Source organism: Narcine bancroftii, chromosome 2, assembly GCF_036971445.1.
Source record: "Narcine bancroftii isolate sNarBan1 chromosome 2, sNarBan1.hap1, whole genome shotgun sequence".
Classification (NCBI taxonomy): domain Eukaryota; kingdom Metazoa; phylum Chordata; class Chondrichthyes; order Torpediniformes; family Narcinidae; genus Narcine; species Narcine bancroftii.
In genome coordinates this window covers 6,083,043-6,104,130 of record NC_091470.1, presented here as the reverse complement: position 1 = coordinate 6,104,130, position 21,088 = coordinate 6,083,043, and the positions used below count along the sequence as shown (strand labels likewise).

The 21,088-nt window shown below is 41.1% G+C and overlaps 1 protein-coding gene across 9 annotated transcripts in view; it reads left to right on the top strand.

The window, feature by feature from the left end:
* The window catches only part of dicer1 (dicer 1, ribonuclease type III), a 173,393-nt gene that overhangs the window by 130,115 nt on the left and 22,190 nt on the right, over nt 1-21,088 (top strand). For all 9 annotated transcript variants that reach the window (XM_069915723.1, XM_069915725.1, XM_069915721.1 and 6 more), the window contains 2 exons: nt 552-727; nt 8,239-9,025. In XM_069915723.1, the coding sequence (XP_069771824.1) occupies nt 552-727; nt 8,239-9,025 (963 nt within the window). The remainder of the gene's footprint in view (nt 1-551; nt 728-8,238; nt 9,026-21,088) is intronic.

Here is a 21,088-nt window from a genome sequence, read left to right as displayed (position 1 = left end):
AAAAAGGTGGAGAAAGCAAAGTCTTTAGATGATTACTAGGCACAATGTGATTATTGAGAAGCAAGGAGGGGAAAGATTTCCAGGAGAGGTACAACTATAATGAGCGTGGTGAAATTACTTTAATCTCTTTGAACTAGAGGAGCCAGGTAGCCTATTTCAGATGCTAATTTGTATTTTCCTAAGATTATAGATGCGAATTAAAGAAAGGTTAATTTGAAATTCTATTTCATTCTTAAAAATAAAAGGCTACAAAGGAATGTGGAGCAGAAATGCATTATAAATGCATTTTCATTAAAACAGCACTATTTTCCGATGCATTGATAAGCAGAATTAAAAAACACATCAGCTGTCAAAACATCAACAAAAAATAAATGAGGTTAAAGATTAATGAGTCAGACATCATTAGTGGATTGGAGCCAGTTAATGTTTCATGTAGATGGTCTTTCATGGGTTCTGATTTTTTTTCAAGGTTGCTCAGTTGTCACATCTGCATCATTCCGCCTGGAGTAAAATGCGATGCTTTGTTAACTTGTCTGTTTCCTTCTTGCAAGATTCTTGTCCCAGAGCTTTGTGCTATTCATCCCATCCCAGCGTCCTTGTGGAGAAAGGCTGTATGCCTTCCCAGTATTCTTTATCGACTGCACTGTCTGTTAACAGCAGAAGAGCTGAGAGCCCAAACAGCGAAGGAAGCAGGTGTTGGGATCGAAGCTCTCCCTTCAAACTTCAGGTGAGTACGTGTATTATCACAAAACAAAGACATGCAGTGATATGCTCTAGACAACCGTGAGACGTTCCAAAGTGCTTTACAGCTAATTAAGTATTTATTGTGACATATGATGTTCAAAATTACAGAAAGGAAAAGTTGCAATTACATAGTGGTTTCTATAACCATGGGACAGTCCAAACTAATGGGTGGCTCAATTAGCGTAGTGTTTAGCACAACACCTTTACAGCGCCAGCGATCGGGACTGGGGGTCGAATCCCGTGCTGTCTGTAAGGAGTTCATACGTTCTCCCCATGTCTGCATGGATTTTCCCCAGGGATCCAGTTTCCACCTACCCATCAAAATATACCGAAGGTTGTAGTTTAATGGGATGTAAATTGGGCAGTACTGCCCGTTACCATGCTGTATGTCTTTTTAAAAAAAAAAGTTTTTTTGCAACTTGTGATGTTCAAAATAGAGTAGACAAGTTGGCCATAGCAATGTCCTATAAATAACAAAATGATAACCCAATAATCACTCTACTCATTTTGATTGTGGACTAAGTATTGGTACAGGAAAAGTTTTTCTGCCTTCACAACTGAGGAATTGGAACCACTGATAAGCATCACATCGGTAAGATGGCTCTCTAACATTGCACACTCTTATTAGTACACAAAATCTAATATTGCTTGGATCTTGGGAACTTTAGTGCACAATTTCTTCACTGAGAGGAAAGTGAGGCTAATGGATCTTTGATGAGACTGGAATGTATTTGCCTTACTCAATTTCAGAATTGAAGTGGATCTACTGGGAAGAAAGATGCAGAGAAATTTCTTCAGCCAGCGGGTTGTAAATCTGAAATTTGTTGGCACAGGCAGTTGTGGAGCCAAGTCATTGGATGCATTCAAGGCGGAGATTAAAAGGTTCTTCTTTGACCAGGGAATCAAAGGTTATGAGGAGAAGGCCGGCCAGTGGGGCTGAGTGGTAAAGTGGATCAACTCATGATGTAATGGCGGGGCTGAATAGCCTATTTCTGTTCCTGATGCCTTGTGGTCTAAATCAAATACTTTGTTTTCCTTTTCCAGGTTATCTGGACACTAAAATTAATTTTGTTGGGTATAACTCTGCTTTTAACCATATAACCATATAACCGTTTACAGCACGGAAACAGGCCATGTCGGCCCTTCAAGTCCATACTGGTTGACTTGAACAACTCCACTAGCTCCTCCGCAATTGCACCAATTTATTTTTAATATATTTATGGAAATGTAATTATAGTTTACAAACATCAATCTCAATGACAAATCTCATGATAATAACTGTAAACAGTTTTTTTTTAAATTTAGCCACACAGCACAGTAACAGGTCAGATCAGTTCATGAGTCCCTGCTGCCCAATTTACACCCAATTAACCTACATCCCAGTACATTTTGAACAGTGGGAGGAAACCAGAGCCCCCAGGGAAAACCCACGCAGACACGGAGAACATACTAACTCCTTACTGATCGCGCAGGATTTGAACCCTGGTATCGATCGCCGCTGCAGTACTGACTGCCACGCCAACCATACTGCCCAATTTGTGATCTGGTTATGCAGGTGACCCCCCACCCCCTGCGATATGACAATTCTCCTTTACAGAATTCAGAAATCACTCGCCAGTAATTTGAGATGGGGAATAAAATTTACTTTCTTGAAATTTATGCGATGTAAGAGACTTCTTTTGTCACTGTACAGTTTTTAACTCAGCTGCAGTTCCAGCTTTGCGTGATGGAAAATCACGACATGAACATTTTTTTAAGAATGCCATCTTTCACCCACCCCAGTCATGCCAAGGTCACCTCTGTTTGTTGTTCCTGACACCTTTCTCTCTCAAGCTCTGTCCATTTTGTCTTCATTTCAAACATCTTGCAAATGACCGGATTCTGTGAGGAGTGGTAAAGCAATACCACTGATCTGCTGGAAAACTTCCCACTCTTTTTCCATTATCTGTTGCTGCTGGGCATAAGTTCAAGCAAATTCCAAGTTTCCAGCCAGTGATGTCATCAAGCAACGTGAACATCCAATCCTCTTAAAGAATCCTTAGAAACAATAAACCAAGAGGGATAGAGCAGAGTTTTTAATTAACTTTTTAAACAGTTCACAGTGTGAAATAACAATTGGAAAGTATGCATACCCCTAAAACATTAGGACCACAGGTGCTGAACTGCAAATTATAAAATGTAAATTTTGATTTTAATAGTTATATTTTAATGTAGGATTTGTATTGTATCTCAGGGATTTGCAGTCTCAATGCAAAATTAATTTAAAAGCTGGAATGTTTGCTAGCCAGTAATTTGTTCTATTCCTGATTGACCTCGTGCAACAGTGAGACATTTTCATCAAGATTAATTTCATAAATACTTCATCGATTCAACTGATTTTTCTGGATTGAGGAGCTGGCCAAGCCTGTGAAGGAGGGCAGAATCACTGACAGCATCAGGATTTCCGTGTTTAACTCAAACCGCATTTCTTCTCATGCAGCAGTATTTTTGCTATCATTATAACCACGTAATACAGGCCTCTTTAAAATGTGTGGGTTTTTTTGAGATAATCGTTTTTGTACTTGATTTTTATCTGAGTATTTAAACGCTAGTTATTTGGTTGGGTGCAGTGCAGAATGATGCAAATCTGTGAATCCAGATTCTGGAGGGGCTGATCTATAATCAGGAATAAAGGCTGCTACAGTCAGTCATTTGAGGGAATTGAGATACTGAGTAGACCTATTGAGTTACAGTGTGACGAACAAATCGGATTCAGGCACACAAAAGCTTCTCTCCCCCACTACCTGGCATGCACGAGTTCCTTCCACCCAAGGGGTAAGGTATGGACATTTTGAACCAGGTCATAGATAAATGAGAGGAAGCGTTTAACTGAGGTGATGTTCATTTGCCCAATTTCTTGCAGCAGCAGGAATCTGTTGATTTTTTTTCTTCTGGTCAGGTCGGCATTCTTTCCTTCCCTTAGTTTTTTCCTTTGTGAGAACACATGCTCCTGGATTTTCTGTCAGAAAATGTTGCAGACCACAGATCTTGGAGAAGAATTAGCACATTTGAATGGTTGACACCCAGACCATGATACATTTGTTCCTTTGGCATGGATGGGAACTGAAAAATAATGTGGGGCTCATGCCAAATGAATGAAGAATAAATAGCGATTCCTTTAAATTTCTTTAAAAGCTCTATTTGTCTCCTCGGTTTCCGAGCAGCGATTAATGGCGGTTGGTTTATAGATAGAATTAGTAAGAATTTCATGAGCAGGGAGCTTCATTAAAGTGGATCCTGAAACACAATGTTGCTTTTAGAAACCACGAACTGAACTTGCAGCGTTTAGAGAGATCAGATCGCATTGCAGTAACTGTGTTTGGACCAAGCATCACTACAGTTGACATAAGAGGTGAAGTTCAAATCAGGAATGTTGGTAACAGTCCAGGGTAAACACTAGCAATGCAATCATTTTTGCAGTGATTATTGTATTATACAAAATAGCGACTCTCTTGGGAAGGAATTTACAAGGCTCTAATCTAATAGAAAGGGTTCAGATGTCATGGAACCGTGAAGGCAAATAGGACGTGGTATATAACGTCATCTGAACCCTGAGATTTGATTACACTCATGAACTTCATCCTTGGTGTCTGATTATGTCATGTGCAAGGTAGGCTTTTTAAGTTAGAATTACCAGCATTTGGATGAATTTGTCTCCTTGTGTTGTAACGATTGAACAGTTTTCATCTTTAGGATCCTGAGAGAAATATTTTGTGAATAATTTCAGGAAGAAGCTATCTATAGCATATGTACATTTTAGCTCGAGGCAGTGACATAATGTCATCTAGTCATCAAAACCCAAAGATTATATTACAACAAAATCCTGACTTCTTGAGTAAATGTTTGCTCACTTAAGTGGCTGCACTGAAGTACCCCCAAGGGTTTAGCAGTCACTGTGTCAGTGGTTGAATGCTGTGGGTTCATTGACTGTTGAGGGGTGTGGATATCATAGTGTTTTCCATTCAGTGAATAGGAGAATAGACTGGATTTTCATTCTGAGAACAGTGACGACCAGTTTCTTGGAGCTGAGGCAAATTAGTTCCTGCCTGATACTCCAGGCAATGTTCTTCTGCTTCCCTTCTGCTTATTAATGGAATTATCTCTGAATTTTCTGAGTTTTGTGAAGGACTGTTATACTTGTTACACCATTGATGCATTGTTTACATAAGAACAAGATATGTTACTTTCTAAATAAGTACCAAATGCTGTAAATTTGAAACAAAATTGAAATTTTACTAAGTCTCAGCATAGCAGGCAGAATCCACGGAGCATAAATTATGAACATTTCCAGTCAAAGAAATGAAGCATTAATTGTTTCTGTTTCCACAGATGCTGAGCAACTTGGCGAATAATCCCATCCTTTTCTAGTTTTAAATGTTTATCTTCTATAAAATGCATTTTCTGTGACGATGTGTGACTGTGCGTGCAGTTTACAATATTCCACAAGACAAAACGTTAGGTTGCAGGTGCAGCAGGTTATTAAGAAGACAAATGGAATGTTGGCCTTCATCGCTGGAGGAATTGAATTCAGGAGTAGGGAGGTCATGTTGCAACTGTATAAGGTACTGGTGAGACCGCACCTGGAGTACTGAGTCCAGTTCTGGTCTCCATATTTGAGGAAGGATATACTGGCTTTGGAGACGGTCCAGAGGAGGTTTACTAGGTTGATCCCTGGGATGAAGGGATTGACTTATGATGAAAGATTAAATCATCTAGGATTGTATTCGCTCGAGTTCAGGAGATCTTATAGAAACATATAGGATTATGAAGGGTATGGATAGGATAGATGTAGGAAGGCTTTTTGAGCTGGCTGGGGAAACTAAAACGAGAGGACACAGTCTCAAGATTCGGGGGCGTAGATTTAGGACAGAGATGAGAAAAAATAGTTTTTCCCAGAGAGTAGTGAATGTTTGGAATTCTCTATCCAGGGAAGTGGTTGAGGCTGCTTCATTAAACATATTTAAAATTCGGTGAGATAAAGTTTTACATGATAGAGGAATTAGGGGATATGGGGAGAAGGCAGGTAGGTGGAGTTAGGTCATAAATTAGATCAGCCATGATCGTATTGAATGGTGGAGCAGGCTCGATGGGCCATTTTTGGCCGACTCCTGTTCCTACTTCCTATGTTCCTAAATAAGGCAAGGTTTGAGCCTGCGTAAAAACTCATCAATGCAAAATGGGTAACACGTTTTGCTTTGCAAGCTAAGTTAGGGTAATTTCTTTTTACTAGTAAATGACTTCAAAAGCACACTCTGTTGAAAACCACAAAGCTACATTTATAAATCAAATATCTATTTACCTTTTCCAGACTATCTGGACACTAAAATTAATGTGTCCCCCGATATAAACCCTTCCAGACTATCCGGACACTAAAATTAATGTGTCCCCTTGTATAAACCCTTCCAGAGTATCCAGACACTAAAATTAATGTGTCCCCTTGTATAAACCCTTCCAGACTATCCGGACACTAAAATTAATGTGTCCCCTTGTATAAACCCTTCCAGACTATCCAGACACTAAAATTAATGTGTCCCCTTGTATAAACCCTTCCAGACTATCCGGACACTAAAATTAATGTGTCCCCTTGTATAAATCCTTACAGACTATCCGGACACTAAAATTAATGTGTCCCCTTGTATAAACCCTTACAGACTATCCGGACACTAAAATTAATGTGTCCCCTTGTATAAACCCTTCCAGAGTATCCAGACACTAAAATTAATGTGTCCCCTTTTATAAACCCTTCCAGACTATCCAGACACTAAAATTAATGTGTCCCCTTGTATAAATCCTTACAGACTATCCAGACACTAAAATTAATGTGTCCCCTGTACATAAAGCACGGTAACAGGCCCTTTTGGGACACGAGCCCTTGCTGCTCAATTGACCTACAACCCCTATACGTTTTGAACAGAGGGAGGAATCCGGAGCACCTGGGGAAAACCCATGCAGACACGGGGGAAAAGTACAAGCTCCTTACATCGCAGGATTCGTACCTTGATCCCAATGGCTGGCGCTGTAACAGCGCAGTGCTACTACACTAACCATGCTGCCCGGATGTTCGTCCCATTGACCCCGCCCCCACCCACGGCGTAATGGCCATTCAGGTTACTGAAATTCCCCCTTACAGAATTGACAAATCACCTTGCTTTTCTCTCGGTGTCCTATCTGTGAAAGGGAATATTGTAAAACTTGGTAGTGTTTTAGTCTGTTTAGTTTTTAATTTGAGAAAAACCCAGAATTATTTTAAAACATTAAACAATGACGTGTGTTGCCGTCTTTAATTCAGAGACATGATATGGTGTATCACAACAATTGAGAGACTTCCAATTGTATCACAGTGAAGTTGGTTTGAAGTGTACCTTATCTACGAGGCAGGAGATTACAGTTACAATTCCTTGCTGGAAAAAAAGTGGTTTTTTGGATTAATGACACCATCAACATTGAGAAGGATGAAAAAAGTAACAGGGATTAGATTTTAAAATCCTCCAGGTTGTTTGAGGAAGGCAATAGGTTGGTACTGTTCCGTTTCTCTGATCTGTGAAATCAGCAAAAACAAGGCTGGGAAGTAGTGGCCGTCCGACTTAGGCCAGAAGTAACAGTTTCTCAACGCCATGGCTCGATGTGAAATTGAACTTGATAAATGTAGCAGTTTGGAACTTGTGAATTCCCAGGCTCCTTCCTTGTTCATACGGACTCCTGTGCACGTGTCTCCATTGCCACAGTCATGGGCTAATCCTTAACTTTATCTGAAATAGATTAGAATGTCACTCCTAAAATACCATTAAGTAAGATTTGGAATTCCACACCTGGGAAGATGAGTAACACACGATGCTGGAGAAACTCTGCAGATCAAGCAGTGTTCTTCATGCAGCAAAGATAAAGATGCATAACCAACGTTTCAGGCTTGAGGCCTTCATCAAGGTATAAACAAAATGTAGGCCGGTGCCTGAATAAAATGGTGGGGATGGAGGAGCAGGGAGAGGAGCCCAGTCCCATAGGCATAGGATATGGGAGGGAGGGCACAAGAGAAAATGGGGAGGGGGCATAACCTCTGGGGCCTTGGATCTCCTGCACAACAGAACTTTTTAACAATAAACCCACAAGGAAGCTATACCCCCTCAACCTTTTTACTTTGTACTTATGACCCTGTGCCTGTGGGTCTGAGCTCCTCCACCCCATCACTTTATTCAGGCGCATGCCTACATTTTGTTCATACCTTGAAGAACGGCTCATCAAGCCTGAAACGTTGGTTCTGTACCTTTATCTTTGTTTGACCTGCTGAGTTTCTCTAGCATTGTGTTTTTACATCAACCCTGGTGTTTGCAGACTTTCCTGTTTTACCTGGGAAGGTGAGCTTTAATTTACCTTCGCAAACATTGATTTTGTTTTCCTCTCTCTCTTTCTCCAGAATTTACCAAGATATATTTGTAAACGTGTGATCTGTTTTATTAGGTATTCCAACCTTGATTTTGGGTGGAAAAAGTCTATAGACAGCAAAGCTTATATCCTGGCTGCCAGCTCCTGTACAGATGAGAATGAGTGTTACTGTAAGCACAGCACAACTGTAGCCCCTGAAGATGCTGCACATCGAGGAGCTATCGACCAGAGCTCCTCCGAGAACCTTCACCAGATGTCTGTGAACAAAACAACCATCAAGAGTTTGTCGCCCAAAAAGCTCTTCAGTGCTGACAAAGTCACCAAGAGCACAATACTAGTCAATGGTGTCATTTGTACCGAAAACCTAACCAATGGAAATGCTGAACTGCTAAACCAAGGGTGCATTTGCCATCAGAATCCAATTAACTCTTGCAGGCATGACTTGTTTGTACAACCAGCTACCTCAGTTCCCGCGCATAACACACACCACGAGAACCAGCCCAAGCCCAGATTTGAATGTAATCGACAAAGTAATAACCTGGACGGAATTATTAACAAATCTACCTCAGATTGTTGCTCAAAAGAGGCAGTTTCCTGCAAATCCTCAGAGCCTCCAGCAATTCCACAATGGATTTCTCATTCGGGTGACTATCCACCTGGCGCATATACAACTGAAACCCTCGGCCCCAACCCTGGTCTGATTCTTCAAGCTTTGACCCTGTCAAATGCCAGTGATGGCTTCAATCTGGAGCGCTTGGAGATGCTCGGCGATTCATTCCTGAAGCATGCAATCACAACGTATCTCTTTTGTACATACCCAGATGCCCATGAAGGGCGGCTGTCTTACATGAGGAGTAAGAAGGTAAGTGTTGAATATCCAACTTTAAAAGGCATAAGCGTTGAAAAGTGTATTGTACCTTGTGCATGCTGTGCTCTTTGCCATCTCACCCCCTCTCCTGCTAGCAGCTGAGTATGCAAAAGTTGAAATGTGAATCGTGCTTGAAAAAGCAACTTTCTGCAATGAGAAATGAAACCAGTCGAACCAATGTCAAGGAACGTTGCTGCTTTGCTTTCAAACCTTTTTCACTTTTAACATTCTCACATTTATTATTCATTATAAATAACATACAGGTTGAACTCGGAACAATTTCAATTGTTTGTCAGATCCCATTTAAGTGACCATTCTTTATGTATGTCCAGACGTGAAACTGTGCCAGAGAGCTTCATCGAGGGCATCTGGCCTAGATGAGAAATTTGAGTATTGCAAATGTTGAGTAATTCTGTATTGCAGAGGCCTGTGGATGCTCAATCACTGAGTATATTTAAGACAAATCAATAGATTTTCAGGGACTTAAAGGAGCCAAGGGATACAAGGACCAGGTGAAAAAGTGAGCTTGATAGAGGATCATCATTAATATAACTGGCACCGAGCTCAAATCAATATTATTTTAGGCAGACAGAATCGTATGTAATGCAGTCACTGTGTTAGGCGTGAGTGGTTCCCAATCAGGCACAAGAGTCACTTTTCAAAAAGCTCTGCTCTCCCTGGAACAGAAGTCACTTTTAAAAATTAATCTGAGTGAATATTTAAGCAAAATAGTTTTGGGACCAAGTTGTCAAAGATAAAGAAGCTTTCGGTGAAATTGGAGCTCAAAGGTTAAGAACTTGAAGTCTTGGAAGAAGATTGTTTTTAAAAATTTGGGCATACAGCATGGTAACACCCACAAGCCAGTGCCAACCAATTAACCTAGACCCCTGGTACGTTTTGACGGTGGGAGTAAACGGGAGCACCTGGAGATATGGGGAGAAATTCCTTATAGACAATGCAGGATTTGAACCCTGGTCCCGATCGCTGGGGCTGTAACAGTGTTGCATTAACCATTACCCTAGCTATGCTGCCCCGAAGGAAAGAGAATTTGTGCACTGATTCATGACAGGATCTGAATTGTATTTTCCTGCCTATAGACCTTAAGAGATTAGGTAGTGCTCAGCAGATTATTATCCCATTCTAATCTGATCTGATAGGAGAAATATACTTGTCATACTAATGAAGCCTTTAATTGTTGCAAATAAATTAGCTGTTGATAACAATCCAGTCCTTGATGATGAAGCAACAAGGAAAGGTAACCAATGAAAATAATGAGCCCCCTTCCTATTTCGTATGTTTCCATAAGATTACCAGGTTGAGAATTCCTTCACAAACATCCTTGTGTTCTTTTCCTCAAACTTGTAATAAGTCACTACACTTGTAATAAGTCACTACTCTTGTAATAAGTCACTACTCTTGTAATAAGTCACTTCTTCTTTGGCTTGGCTTCGCGGACGAAGATTTATGGAGGGGGTAAAAAGTCCACGTCAGCTGCAGGCTCGTTTGTGGCTCACAAGTCCGATGCGGGACAGGCAGACACGATTGCAGCGGTTGCAAGGGAAAATTGGTTGGTTGGGGTTGGGTGTTGGGTTTTTCCTCCTTTGCCTTTTGTCAGTGAGGTGGGCTCTGCGGTCTTCTTCAAAGGAGGTTGCTGCCCGCCAAACTGTGAGGCGCCAAGATGCACGGTTTGAGGCGTTATCAGCCCACTGGCGGTGGTCAATGTGGCAGGCACCAAGAGATTTCTTTAGGCAGTCCTTGTACCTTTTCTTTGGTGCACCTCTGTCACGGTGGCCAGTGGAGAGCTCGCCATATAATAAGTCACTACACTTGTAATAAGTCACTACACTTGTAATAAGTTACTACTCTTGTAATAAGTTACTTTTGTAATAAGTTACTACTCTTGTAATAAGTCACTATACTTGTTCACCATTACTAAAGATGATTTTTTTTACAATAAAACGATTCGCCCAAACGCTTCAAGTTGTAAAAATCACATTGTTGGGATTCTAGTCCTTTCCCTTTATATTTCTGAAATTGCTGCTGTCCGATGGTAAAGAACAAGAAAATATTTCTCTATCATTTAAAAATCATCCAAACAGGCAGGGTCCTCACTTGTTAAATGAATCAACTGCACTGCTCTTAAAAGCCTGCGAATATAGCTCCTTTCCTCAAGCAAATATTGAATTCCAACTAATGTATGTAATTTTTAAGATTTACTTTAAAGCAGGTTATCAGCCTTTTAAGAAATAAATAGCCCTTTTGAAATGACAGTTACTGTTTAATTGTCACAAGTGACTATCCAGGCAAGTGAAATGAAATGTCAGGTTTCAACATGGCATGTCACATTCTTCCTGCAAAAGCCTTTTTATGCTCAAGCAAACATCGCCAGGGACAATTAACCCTGTCTGTCGTCTTAAATTGGTAGACTCAATAAAAAGGGAGATGGAGAGGATGAAAAAAAGGGCTTTTGATGCACACTCAGCCACACGACAGGGAAATGTAAGGAAATCAGATTTGGAGAATGTAGGAAAAAATCCCATCTGTTCTAAACTGTCAAAAGAATTCAAATGCCATAACAGTAATTATTATTTTATAAGTGCAATGCAATATTTCCAAACATCTCGACACTTGTACTTTTCATTTGAGTTACTGAATGATTACAGAGTCTGCCCGCATCAATCCTGGAGAGTTTGCTGGGTGTCACCCTAATGACAGATTGTTAGAGGCATATTTATACATTATACTGTAATACACTGGAATAATGTTACGAAGCCCATGTTCTGACAGAATAATTTCAGATTGGGGGGAATATTGCAGTGTTTAATTATTTCAAAGTGTGGTGTGTAAAGAATAAAATGGATGATTTAGCAGGAAATGTGTTCTAAATTATATTGTTGTAATTGCAGCTGTTTCCTTAATAAATCAATTTTAAAGAAAATAGAGAGGGGGGCACCTGGAAAACATTACCAGTTTCTCCCTAAATAGTCGCCTCTGGCTTTAAATATGACGGGTCTGCTCAAGTTAATTGATGCACTGAACAAAATTGATGCAGCTACAAGGATACAAACTGAAATAAAAACGCAAAACGTTAGAAGTTCTGAAGAGACAGGTTAACATTTCCAGGCTACTGGGGCAGGCTTGTCATCCAGCATTTTACTGTCAGGGCAGGTTTTTCTTATTTCTACCATTTTTACAATAGTGAAAAGAGATAGCTCATGATAAGAAAGATGTACAAGAACGGTTAGCAACTCCTCCTCTAAACTGTCAAATAAACCTTTTCACAAAAGAAACTGCAGTATTAATAATCAACAATCAAATATGATTTGCGTTGTGCCGTGTGTGTGTGGTTTGTCGGGATGTTTTTATATTAAAGTTTTGAGACCTATTGTTGACCACTTCTGCTCTATATTTGATTTCTGGTATTATTTTAGGTTGCTGGAGAGTACACAGGGTGGGAATGTTCTTGAGTGGCTCAAAAGCTGCATCAAGATGCCATCATTAAGTCTAATACGCATTAGCCTTGTATTCTCCAACTCTGACCCCATGGAAACCGATTCTTTCAACTTTTAGTCGCCAATCTTATTTTCTCCTTTTGGTCAAAGTTGTATGATTGCTTCTGTGAAACACAGGATGTTTTAATTAATTAAGCAGGATTTTAACCCTTTCGGAGGAATGAGTTGGAACTGAACCATAGAACAGTACAGCACAGAAATAGGCCCTTCTAGTCTGTGCCGAACTATTGTTCTCTTTCGCCCCACTGACCTGTATCCTGACCATAGCCCTCCAATCTATGTACCTCTCCAAATTCTTCTTAAAATTTAAAGGTGACCCTGCATTCATCACTGACTGGCTTTTTGAAATTGTGTATTTACTTTATTAACCCAAAGTCAACAAAGCCTTCAGACACATTCCTGATTTTCTCATTTTAGCATCAAATCGACTTAATACAATCTCTGCTTTATCTTTTAATTGATGTGAAAGCTTGTAAATCATGTCACTAAAATTGATGAGGGAAAAATTCAGTTAAGACATCAATATCGGCAAGGTATTTGATTGAATATGCTCTAAAGTTTGAATTTGCCAGAATCATTATTCCCTCCCCCTTCCAGCTGCTCTGTTCCCTTAATTTTCTCATATCCACCCATATAGAAAGGACACCGATTAAAAGATTCATTTATTCTCCATTCTTTTACAGTCATGTTTAGTTGCTCCTGACCTAACTAAGGACAATAGCGCCGTCAGTCCATTTGGTCCTGCTTGGTGAATATCCTGACACGCATCTCAAATGTCCAATATCTGATTCTATTGCTGGTTCTCTTCTTCATAGCTCTCCCAAACTTGAAGCAGTAGACAATCCACAAGAGTTCCTGCCTGCTGCTCCAGGAGTTCTACTGTAGTAATTTAAAGCAACTACTCTTTGTACAACTTTGGAACTGGCATACAGCTACTCTTTATATGTGGAATTGCTGTGCATGGCACCCAGTACATCTTTTATGTGGTTACCTTGTACCAGATGCCACACATGGCTCCATTTTACATGGGTTTTTTCAGAGTAGATGATGTTCTGGTTTTGAGTGGAAGCATAACTGAACATATGCTCTGTCCTTTCCTATATGATGCCACCCAGAGACCTCTAGCCCACAGAATAATTGCAACCATATTCTGCCTTCATTATTCTGCCTCCTTTGGATGGAGGTCAAATATCTGGGCGTCACGGTTAGTGCAACGTTGTAACAGAACCAGTGATCGGGATTGAGGTTCGAATCCCGAACTGTCCGTAGAGTTTGTACGCTCTCCCTGTGTCTGTGTGGTCTTTCCCCAGGAGCTCTGGTTTTCTCCCACCGTCCAAAACGTCCAGGGGTTGGAGGTCAATTGGGTGTATTAGGATGGCACGGACTCGTGGGCCGAAAGGGCCTTGTTATCATTGCCGTATGTCTAAATTAAAATTTTTAAAATTAAATTAAAAATCTAGGTAATTATGATATGCAACTAAATGCTAGCTGACAACAATAAGCTGATTTTGCTCCAATTATTTTTAAATTCTTTTTGCTTCCTTCTGAGAAAGATGGGATCTTCCATTCGTTAAGTTTTGAGCCCAAGCTCATTTATTTCAGCACTCATTGAACATTTTTTGGAAGAATGGGTTTAATGGCAAGATTCTGCTCCATTTGGGATTTTAAAAATCTGGCCTGGTTTAGATCTCTCCAATGACTAATCGCTCTTGTTCATTTTATAGTTTGGCACTGAAACTGTGGAAAATCACTGAACTGGCATAATCTGAATATAAGTTTTGTTCTTTATCCTTCACCCAGTACAATGATCAACCGGCTAACATTTTGTTGTACCAGTCGACTACTGCCAGATTTGGTTCAATCACTTTTGTTTTGTGATTCAAAGCTCACTTTATCACTTTCTTTTTGTTCGAGTTCTTCTTAGTTATATTTCCAAGCAAAGTACAAAAAGCTCTTCATTATTTCAAAAGACCGAGGCTCTACTTTTTCTTTTCTCCAATGACTCTCCACCTCACCACACTCACAACTTTTTCCTATTGCCTTTGGAATGCACTCTGAACCTTGGATGACCTGATTCACGGCCAAAGGCTCTAATTTCCCTTGTATAACGGTTGTACTACTTTGACCACACCTATGTTAGCAAGTCCTTGGAACAGGAACTTCTTAAAAATAGCTTCTGTTAGAAGTCAGTTCTATTAAAGCTTGTGCTTAAAAATTCTAAACTGCGTTCACTTTTGTTCAGTTGCTCATACTATGTGACTGGTGCAGGATGACCTCAGTTTTTGATTCCAGTGAGCTGAGTTGCAGCTTTGCATATTAGCCATTGCTCGGACCATATCTTTTTGGGCTCGCACATGCGCTCCACATTGACCTGTGCTGTCACAGAAATATTTAGCCATGTCTTTATCTTCTCTAGACATCCTAGCGGTCACTAGGATTCTTATTTACAGCTGCAGATCTGAATACAGTGTTTGAAAAGCATTTGCATCAGTACAGAAACACAAGAACAGGACCTTCTGCCCAAATTGAACGATGCCAAATTGAACAAAATCACTGCTGTAGGAACACACGTGCTGCAGTCGTATCTACTTTCACCACTTCCCCCTGGCAGCCTGTTCCTGGCAAATACCACTTAATGTGTAGACAAAGAAAAGTCCCTCCATCTCCTTTAAACTCCAACCCCACCCTCCTTACCTTGAGCTCATTTGACATTTTCACTATGGGCAAAGATTTTGACCGTGTACCCCTTCTGTGCCTTTCATAATTTTATATTCCTCAAGCTTTGACACTACAGAGAAACAATTAAGTTTGTCCAACTTCTTGTACCCCCCCATGCCCTCTAACCCAGGAAATTTGTAGTAAACCTCTTCTGCATCCTTTTCATTGCCTCTCCATGCTTCCTGTAATGGGGCGATCCGATTTTTACACAAGGCTTATATCAGAAAAGAATATAGAAATTCAGGCCTCATGTCAAATGGCATTAGTGTAGATCAAATTCAGGTTTATTGTCATCTATTTTGTACATATAAATATACAACCCAAAGAAACAACACACCTCTAGACCACAATGTACCCACAGAGTACACCCTCCACATAAAAGGCATGTATACACAGGGATCCAAAATAAACAAATAAAAATAATTTACTGTTTCTAGGATTTTTTTCCCGCAGTTTCACCGCCTGTGGGAAGAAGCTCAGATTCAGATTTATTGTCAAAGTACATGCATGACATCACATACAACCCTGAGATTCATTTCTCCTGCAGGGCAGGCAGAATACCACTAATTACTTATTTAGAAGCCAGTATCTCCTATGATAAGGCTAATACAATATTGAACAGCATCTCAATCTTTTTCTCGAGATTACTGCCCTTGTCCTGTCTTTCCAGAATGTCAATCTTCGGTCTTCCATGAAATTGTCTCTCTGCCTTCTCTGACATCATGGCGCGTTACATCATCAATGATATCAGTCTAAATTCTTGGAAACCATGTGACCATTTACTGGAATCTTTAACAGTTGTCAGCTCCAGTTTCTTGGAAACCATGTGACTCACGACTCTGAAAGATGCCCTCACTTCTGAATGTATTGTATGGGTGTGTGTTTTTCTTTGGCTTGGCTTCGCGGACGAAGATTTATGGAGGGGGTAAAAAGTCCACGTCAGCTGCAGGCTCGTTTGTGGCTGACCAGTCCGATGCGGGACAGGCAGACACGATTGCAGCGGTTGCAAGGGAAAATTGGTTGGTTGGGGTTGGGTGTTGGGTTTTTCCTCCTTTGCCTTTTGTCAGTGAGGTGGGCTCTGCGGTCTTCTTCAAAGGAGGCTGCTGCCCGCCAAACTATGAGGCGCCAAGATGCACGGTTTGAGGCGTTATCAGCCCACTGGCGGTGGTCAATGTGGCAGGCACCAAGAGATTTCTTTAGGCAGTCCTTGTACCTTTTCTTTGGTGCACCTCTGTCACGGTGGCCAGTGGAGAGCTCGCCATATAATACGATCTTGGGAAGGCGATGGTCCTCCATTCTGGAGACGTGACCCATCCAGCGCAGCTGGATCTTCAGCAGCGTGGGGTGTGTAACCCTGTTCCAAACCCACAACATTACCTAGGGCATATTATAGGAAACATTAATATTAAGATTGGTGTTAATATATACAAAATACATTCAGCCAAAGTGCTAACTCGTCCCCATCCTTTATACATAAAAATCGGGACTGCCAGGCCAGGAAACAGCATTCAGGACAGTGAATCTGAGGAAAGCATCCAGCCCGGAGAGAGGACCTGGCCGAGTATTAAAAATCTGTGCTGACCAACTGAGCAAGGCATTCACGGATATCTTCAATATCTCACTCCAGCACTGCGTGGTACCCAGCTGTTTCAAACAGGCGTGCCCAGGAAGAGTGTAGTAACCTGCCTAAGTGTCCATCGACCAGTAGCATTTACATTAACAGTGATGAAGTGGTTTAAAAGGCTGGTGATGTAGCTATACTGTAGTACCATTAGCAAATCTGTAGGTGGTGTTATTGTCGTACCAAGCCACATAGTTGTAGGTAAAATGAGAAGAGCAGGGGGCTAAGAACACAGCCCTGTAATTCTCCGGTACTGATGGAGATTGCTAATCAGTTTGAGGGGATGATGGTGTTAAATGCCAAACTGTAGTCAAGAAAGATGTGTGCATCCTTGCTGTCCAGGTGTTCCAGGGGGCTTTGTATAGAGCCATTTAAATGGCATCTGCTGTAGACCTGTTCCTACGATAAATGAACTTGAACTTATCCATGTCACTGCTCAGACAGGAGCTCATATGCTACATCACCAGCCTTTTAAAGCACTTCATCACTGTTAATGTAAATGCTACTGGTCGATGGACACTTAGGCAGGTTACTACACTCTTCCTGGGCACGCCTGTTTGAAACAGCTGGGTACCACGCAGTGCTGGAGTGAGATATTGAAGATATCCGTGAATGCCTTGCTCAGTTGGTCAGCACAGATTTTTAATACTCGGCCAGGTCCTCTCTCCAGGCTGGATGCTTTCCTCAGATTCACTGTCCTGAATGCTGTTTCCTGGCCTGGCAGTCCTGATTTTTATGCTCCTATATTTCTTCCATGAGTCTCAAAGATACTGCAGGCTGGATGGTAAGCCATGGTTATCATGTTGGACATAGACGAGTTGTGACTTGGGAGATAATTCTCTGCTGTACAACTCTATGATTCAGTGATTACCCTGCACAAATTGTGACTTAACCTGCATCTCCGTGGCTTCATTCCTGTCCTTTTCATTGGGGCCTATTCCAACTCATGAAGATTGGTTCTAGGATTTTAAAACACACATCTTTCTCATGCCCACCCTCATTCTTTCCATGACTCTTCCCATCCTTCGAGTACACACTTTTCAGTCTTGCACATCTGACATTGTTCATGTTTTCCTGCTCTTCTCTATCAAATCAAAGACCAAGACTGTCATATTATCCATGAAATTATGGATTTTTTAATGCAAGATCTGCTCATCAGTGGTAAGGCTGTCATTAATCCCCAAGTCCAATTTGCGTTTGAAGGTGGCATTGTGGTGAGTCACCTCCTTGAACTGTGGCTGATGAAGAAGGATTTAGACCAAGTTCCAGTAAGGAAATGGCTTTACAAGATCACAAGATGTAGGTGTAGAAATAAGCCTATTGGCCCATTCAGTCTGCTCCACCATTCTTATCGTGAGCTGATCCATCCTACCCCACCCCCACCCCCACCCCCAGCTTTCTCCCCATAACCCTTGATGCCCTGACTAATCAAATACCTATTAATTTCTGCCTGAAATCCACCCAACGACCTCACTTCCACAGCTGCCTGTGGCAACAAGTTCCACCGACTCACGACCCTCTGAGTGAAGAAATTTTTCCGCATCTCTCTTGTAAATTGATGCCATTGTCCCCTCCTCCTTTGCTCCTTGGAGGGCAATATGCCCATGCTGCTTCTGTTTGAAACCCTTGTCCTCACTGGCATATGTTATGAATTTGGGAGGTGCTTTCAGAATATATAGTGCACACTGCAGACACTGTGCACTGGTGGGGAGGACATGAAATGGACAGTAGTAGTTGAGTTGCATGGCTTCTGTGGGCATCTTGGGAGAACGCTAAGATAAATCCTCCACTCAGTACTGCTCCCTTAATGTAATTGTATTTGTTTCAGCCTTATCTTTAGTTTTCATTTATTGAGGATGGGATATTCTTGGAGCTGCCTCCTGTTAGCTATTTAGGGCATTGCAGTTAGTACAATGCTATTACAACGGGAGAGAGCAGGATTCGAATCCAGCGCTGTCTGCAAGGAGTTTGTACGTTCTCCCCATGTCTGCGTGGTTTATGCCAGGTGCTCCAGTTTCCTTCCATCTTCCAAAACCTACAGGTTTGTAGGTTAATTTGGTGTGTAATTGGGCAGCATGGGTTTCAATGGCCGGATTTGGCTTTTACAGTATTTAAAATGACTGTCAAGACTGCAGAGCTCTGCTCTTTCCTAAGTGATGCCACCCAGAGACCACTAGCCCACGGAACAAGATTTACTTCTGTCTCATGCAATGCTGTTCCTTGCTCTTTACCATTCCGGGATTCTGTTCCGGCCTGATGCTGCTCCTGGCATCCCCCTTAGCCCATCGTTCAAACCAGTGGTAAATCCAGATGTATCTGCAAATTCTAGAGGGCACAAGATTGGTGACAATTGTGCTGATGGTGTTGAAGGTTGACCACCTCATTGACCACCTCATTGACCACCTCATTGACCACCTCATACAGCCTTTGTACCTGCAGTAACAAAAGATGATCAGAAAACTACCTCTGGGCACATTTTGCACTGATTTAACTGAACGTCTCTGAAATGCTGTTTTCTGAACTTTGGTTTCATTTAACTCTACCTGTTGGGGGTTGATTTACCTGGTTAGATTGAGATTTCCGTTTTAGTGACAGAATACATACATGATATTGCATAGAGCTCTGAGATTCTTTTTCCTGCGGGCAGGGCAGAATTACCACTTATTGGTAGTGCAAAGAAAACCTGTACACGTGGAAACAAAGAAAGACCTGCGTTCAAACGCTGCCATTTGGGCTATTTCGGAGGCCCACTCCTGAAATTATGGTCCCCCAAATTCTTCCAACCTCTATCTCTGTCTTCCTACCGTTGTACTGGTTTGAATCCAATTTTGAAAGTATTTATCCCCAAATAACACAAGTGTGTCTCCCAAGACAAAAGGTCTGGGGCAAAAAGGAATTTGAAGACCTGAAGCTTCACCAATAGACTTGGGTATCATCATCCAAAATTCTTGAATTCTGGGACAAGACCAAAGCGCATGTACTAAGTCCCCTTTATCTGCCTCACAGCGCCTAATCTATATAACCTTGTTGGAGTTCAATAAAAATGGTGCAGAATCTTAAACTGAATGGTTACACTCTCGGGTCTCTTGACATTATTTTGATATTTTTATAAATTTTGTTCTATTCTTCTCAAAAGCCACACAGGTCTATTTCCCATGCTCTTTCATAACCCAACAGAAGCTTATCCTCTGAAATTTGTGTTAAGGCTGAATAATAAAATGAGGCTTCGTAACCGTTACCATATGCTACAGGTATAGTAGACAGTATCGTAGCAACTTATGGGGGTTGCTGTGAAGAACCAAAGGTTGTGTAGCACATGACACAGTTGAAGCTACCTCCAAATTGTGACCTAGAGATATCATACTGTTGGATTAATTGATTAAAAAATCTTAACTTGTCACCATTATAAAGGTCTCCCAGTTTAATGATACCTTTCCCTTGCCATTCCCACCAGAAAAAAAGGGGACTTATCAATACACAACTTTGGATTCATCCAAATACTCAAGGCTTCATTCAAATATGAATTAAATTGAATTAATCTGACTATCTCAGAAATGGCCAAAGTGGCAGCATATGAACGCATGTCTTACAAACAGTTTGATAAATTGGACATCTTTACACAAAAATGGGGAAAATATCTAGATTTCTGGGTGGGGCAGGGAGGAATAGTGGAACATGTAGTGAAGCAAGTGAATGAACAGCAGTTTTTCTTTCTGTTATTAGAGGTCTATATAGACATAGATGGATATTATATTGATATTTCTTGCTGCCATGTCTGTTTCTATTTCATGGATAAGTTTATAGGAAGTAGGAACAGGAGGAGGCCAAAAATGGCCCATCGAGCCTGCTCCGCCATTCAATACGATCATGGCTGATCTAATTTAGGACCTACCTGCCCTCTCCCCATATCCCCTAATTCCTCTATCAACTCATTCAGCCCATCGAGCCTGCTCCGCCATTCAATACGATCATGGCTGATCTAATTTAGGACCCAACTCCACCTACCTGCCTTCTCCCCATATCCCCTAATTCCTCTTTATGTTTTGTAACTTATGGTTTACATAAACTAACACTGACTCAAGGGTTTTGGGAAACTTTTTAAAGAACTCAATAAAATTTAAATCATTAAAAAAAAAACTAAGATAACGAATATAAACATTCTGGGAGTGCAATACAGAGAGCACATTAAACAAAGTTATTTTTGCT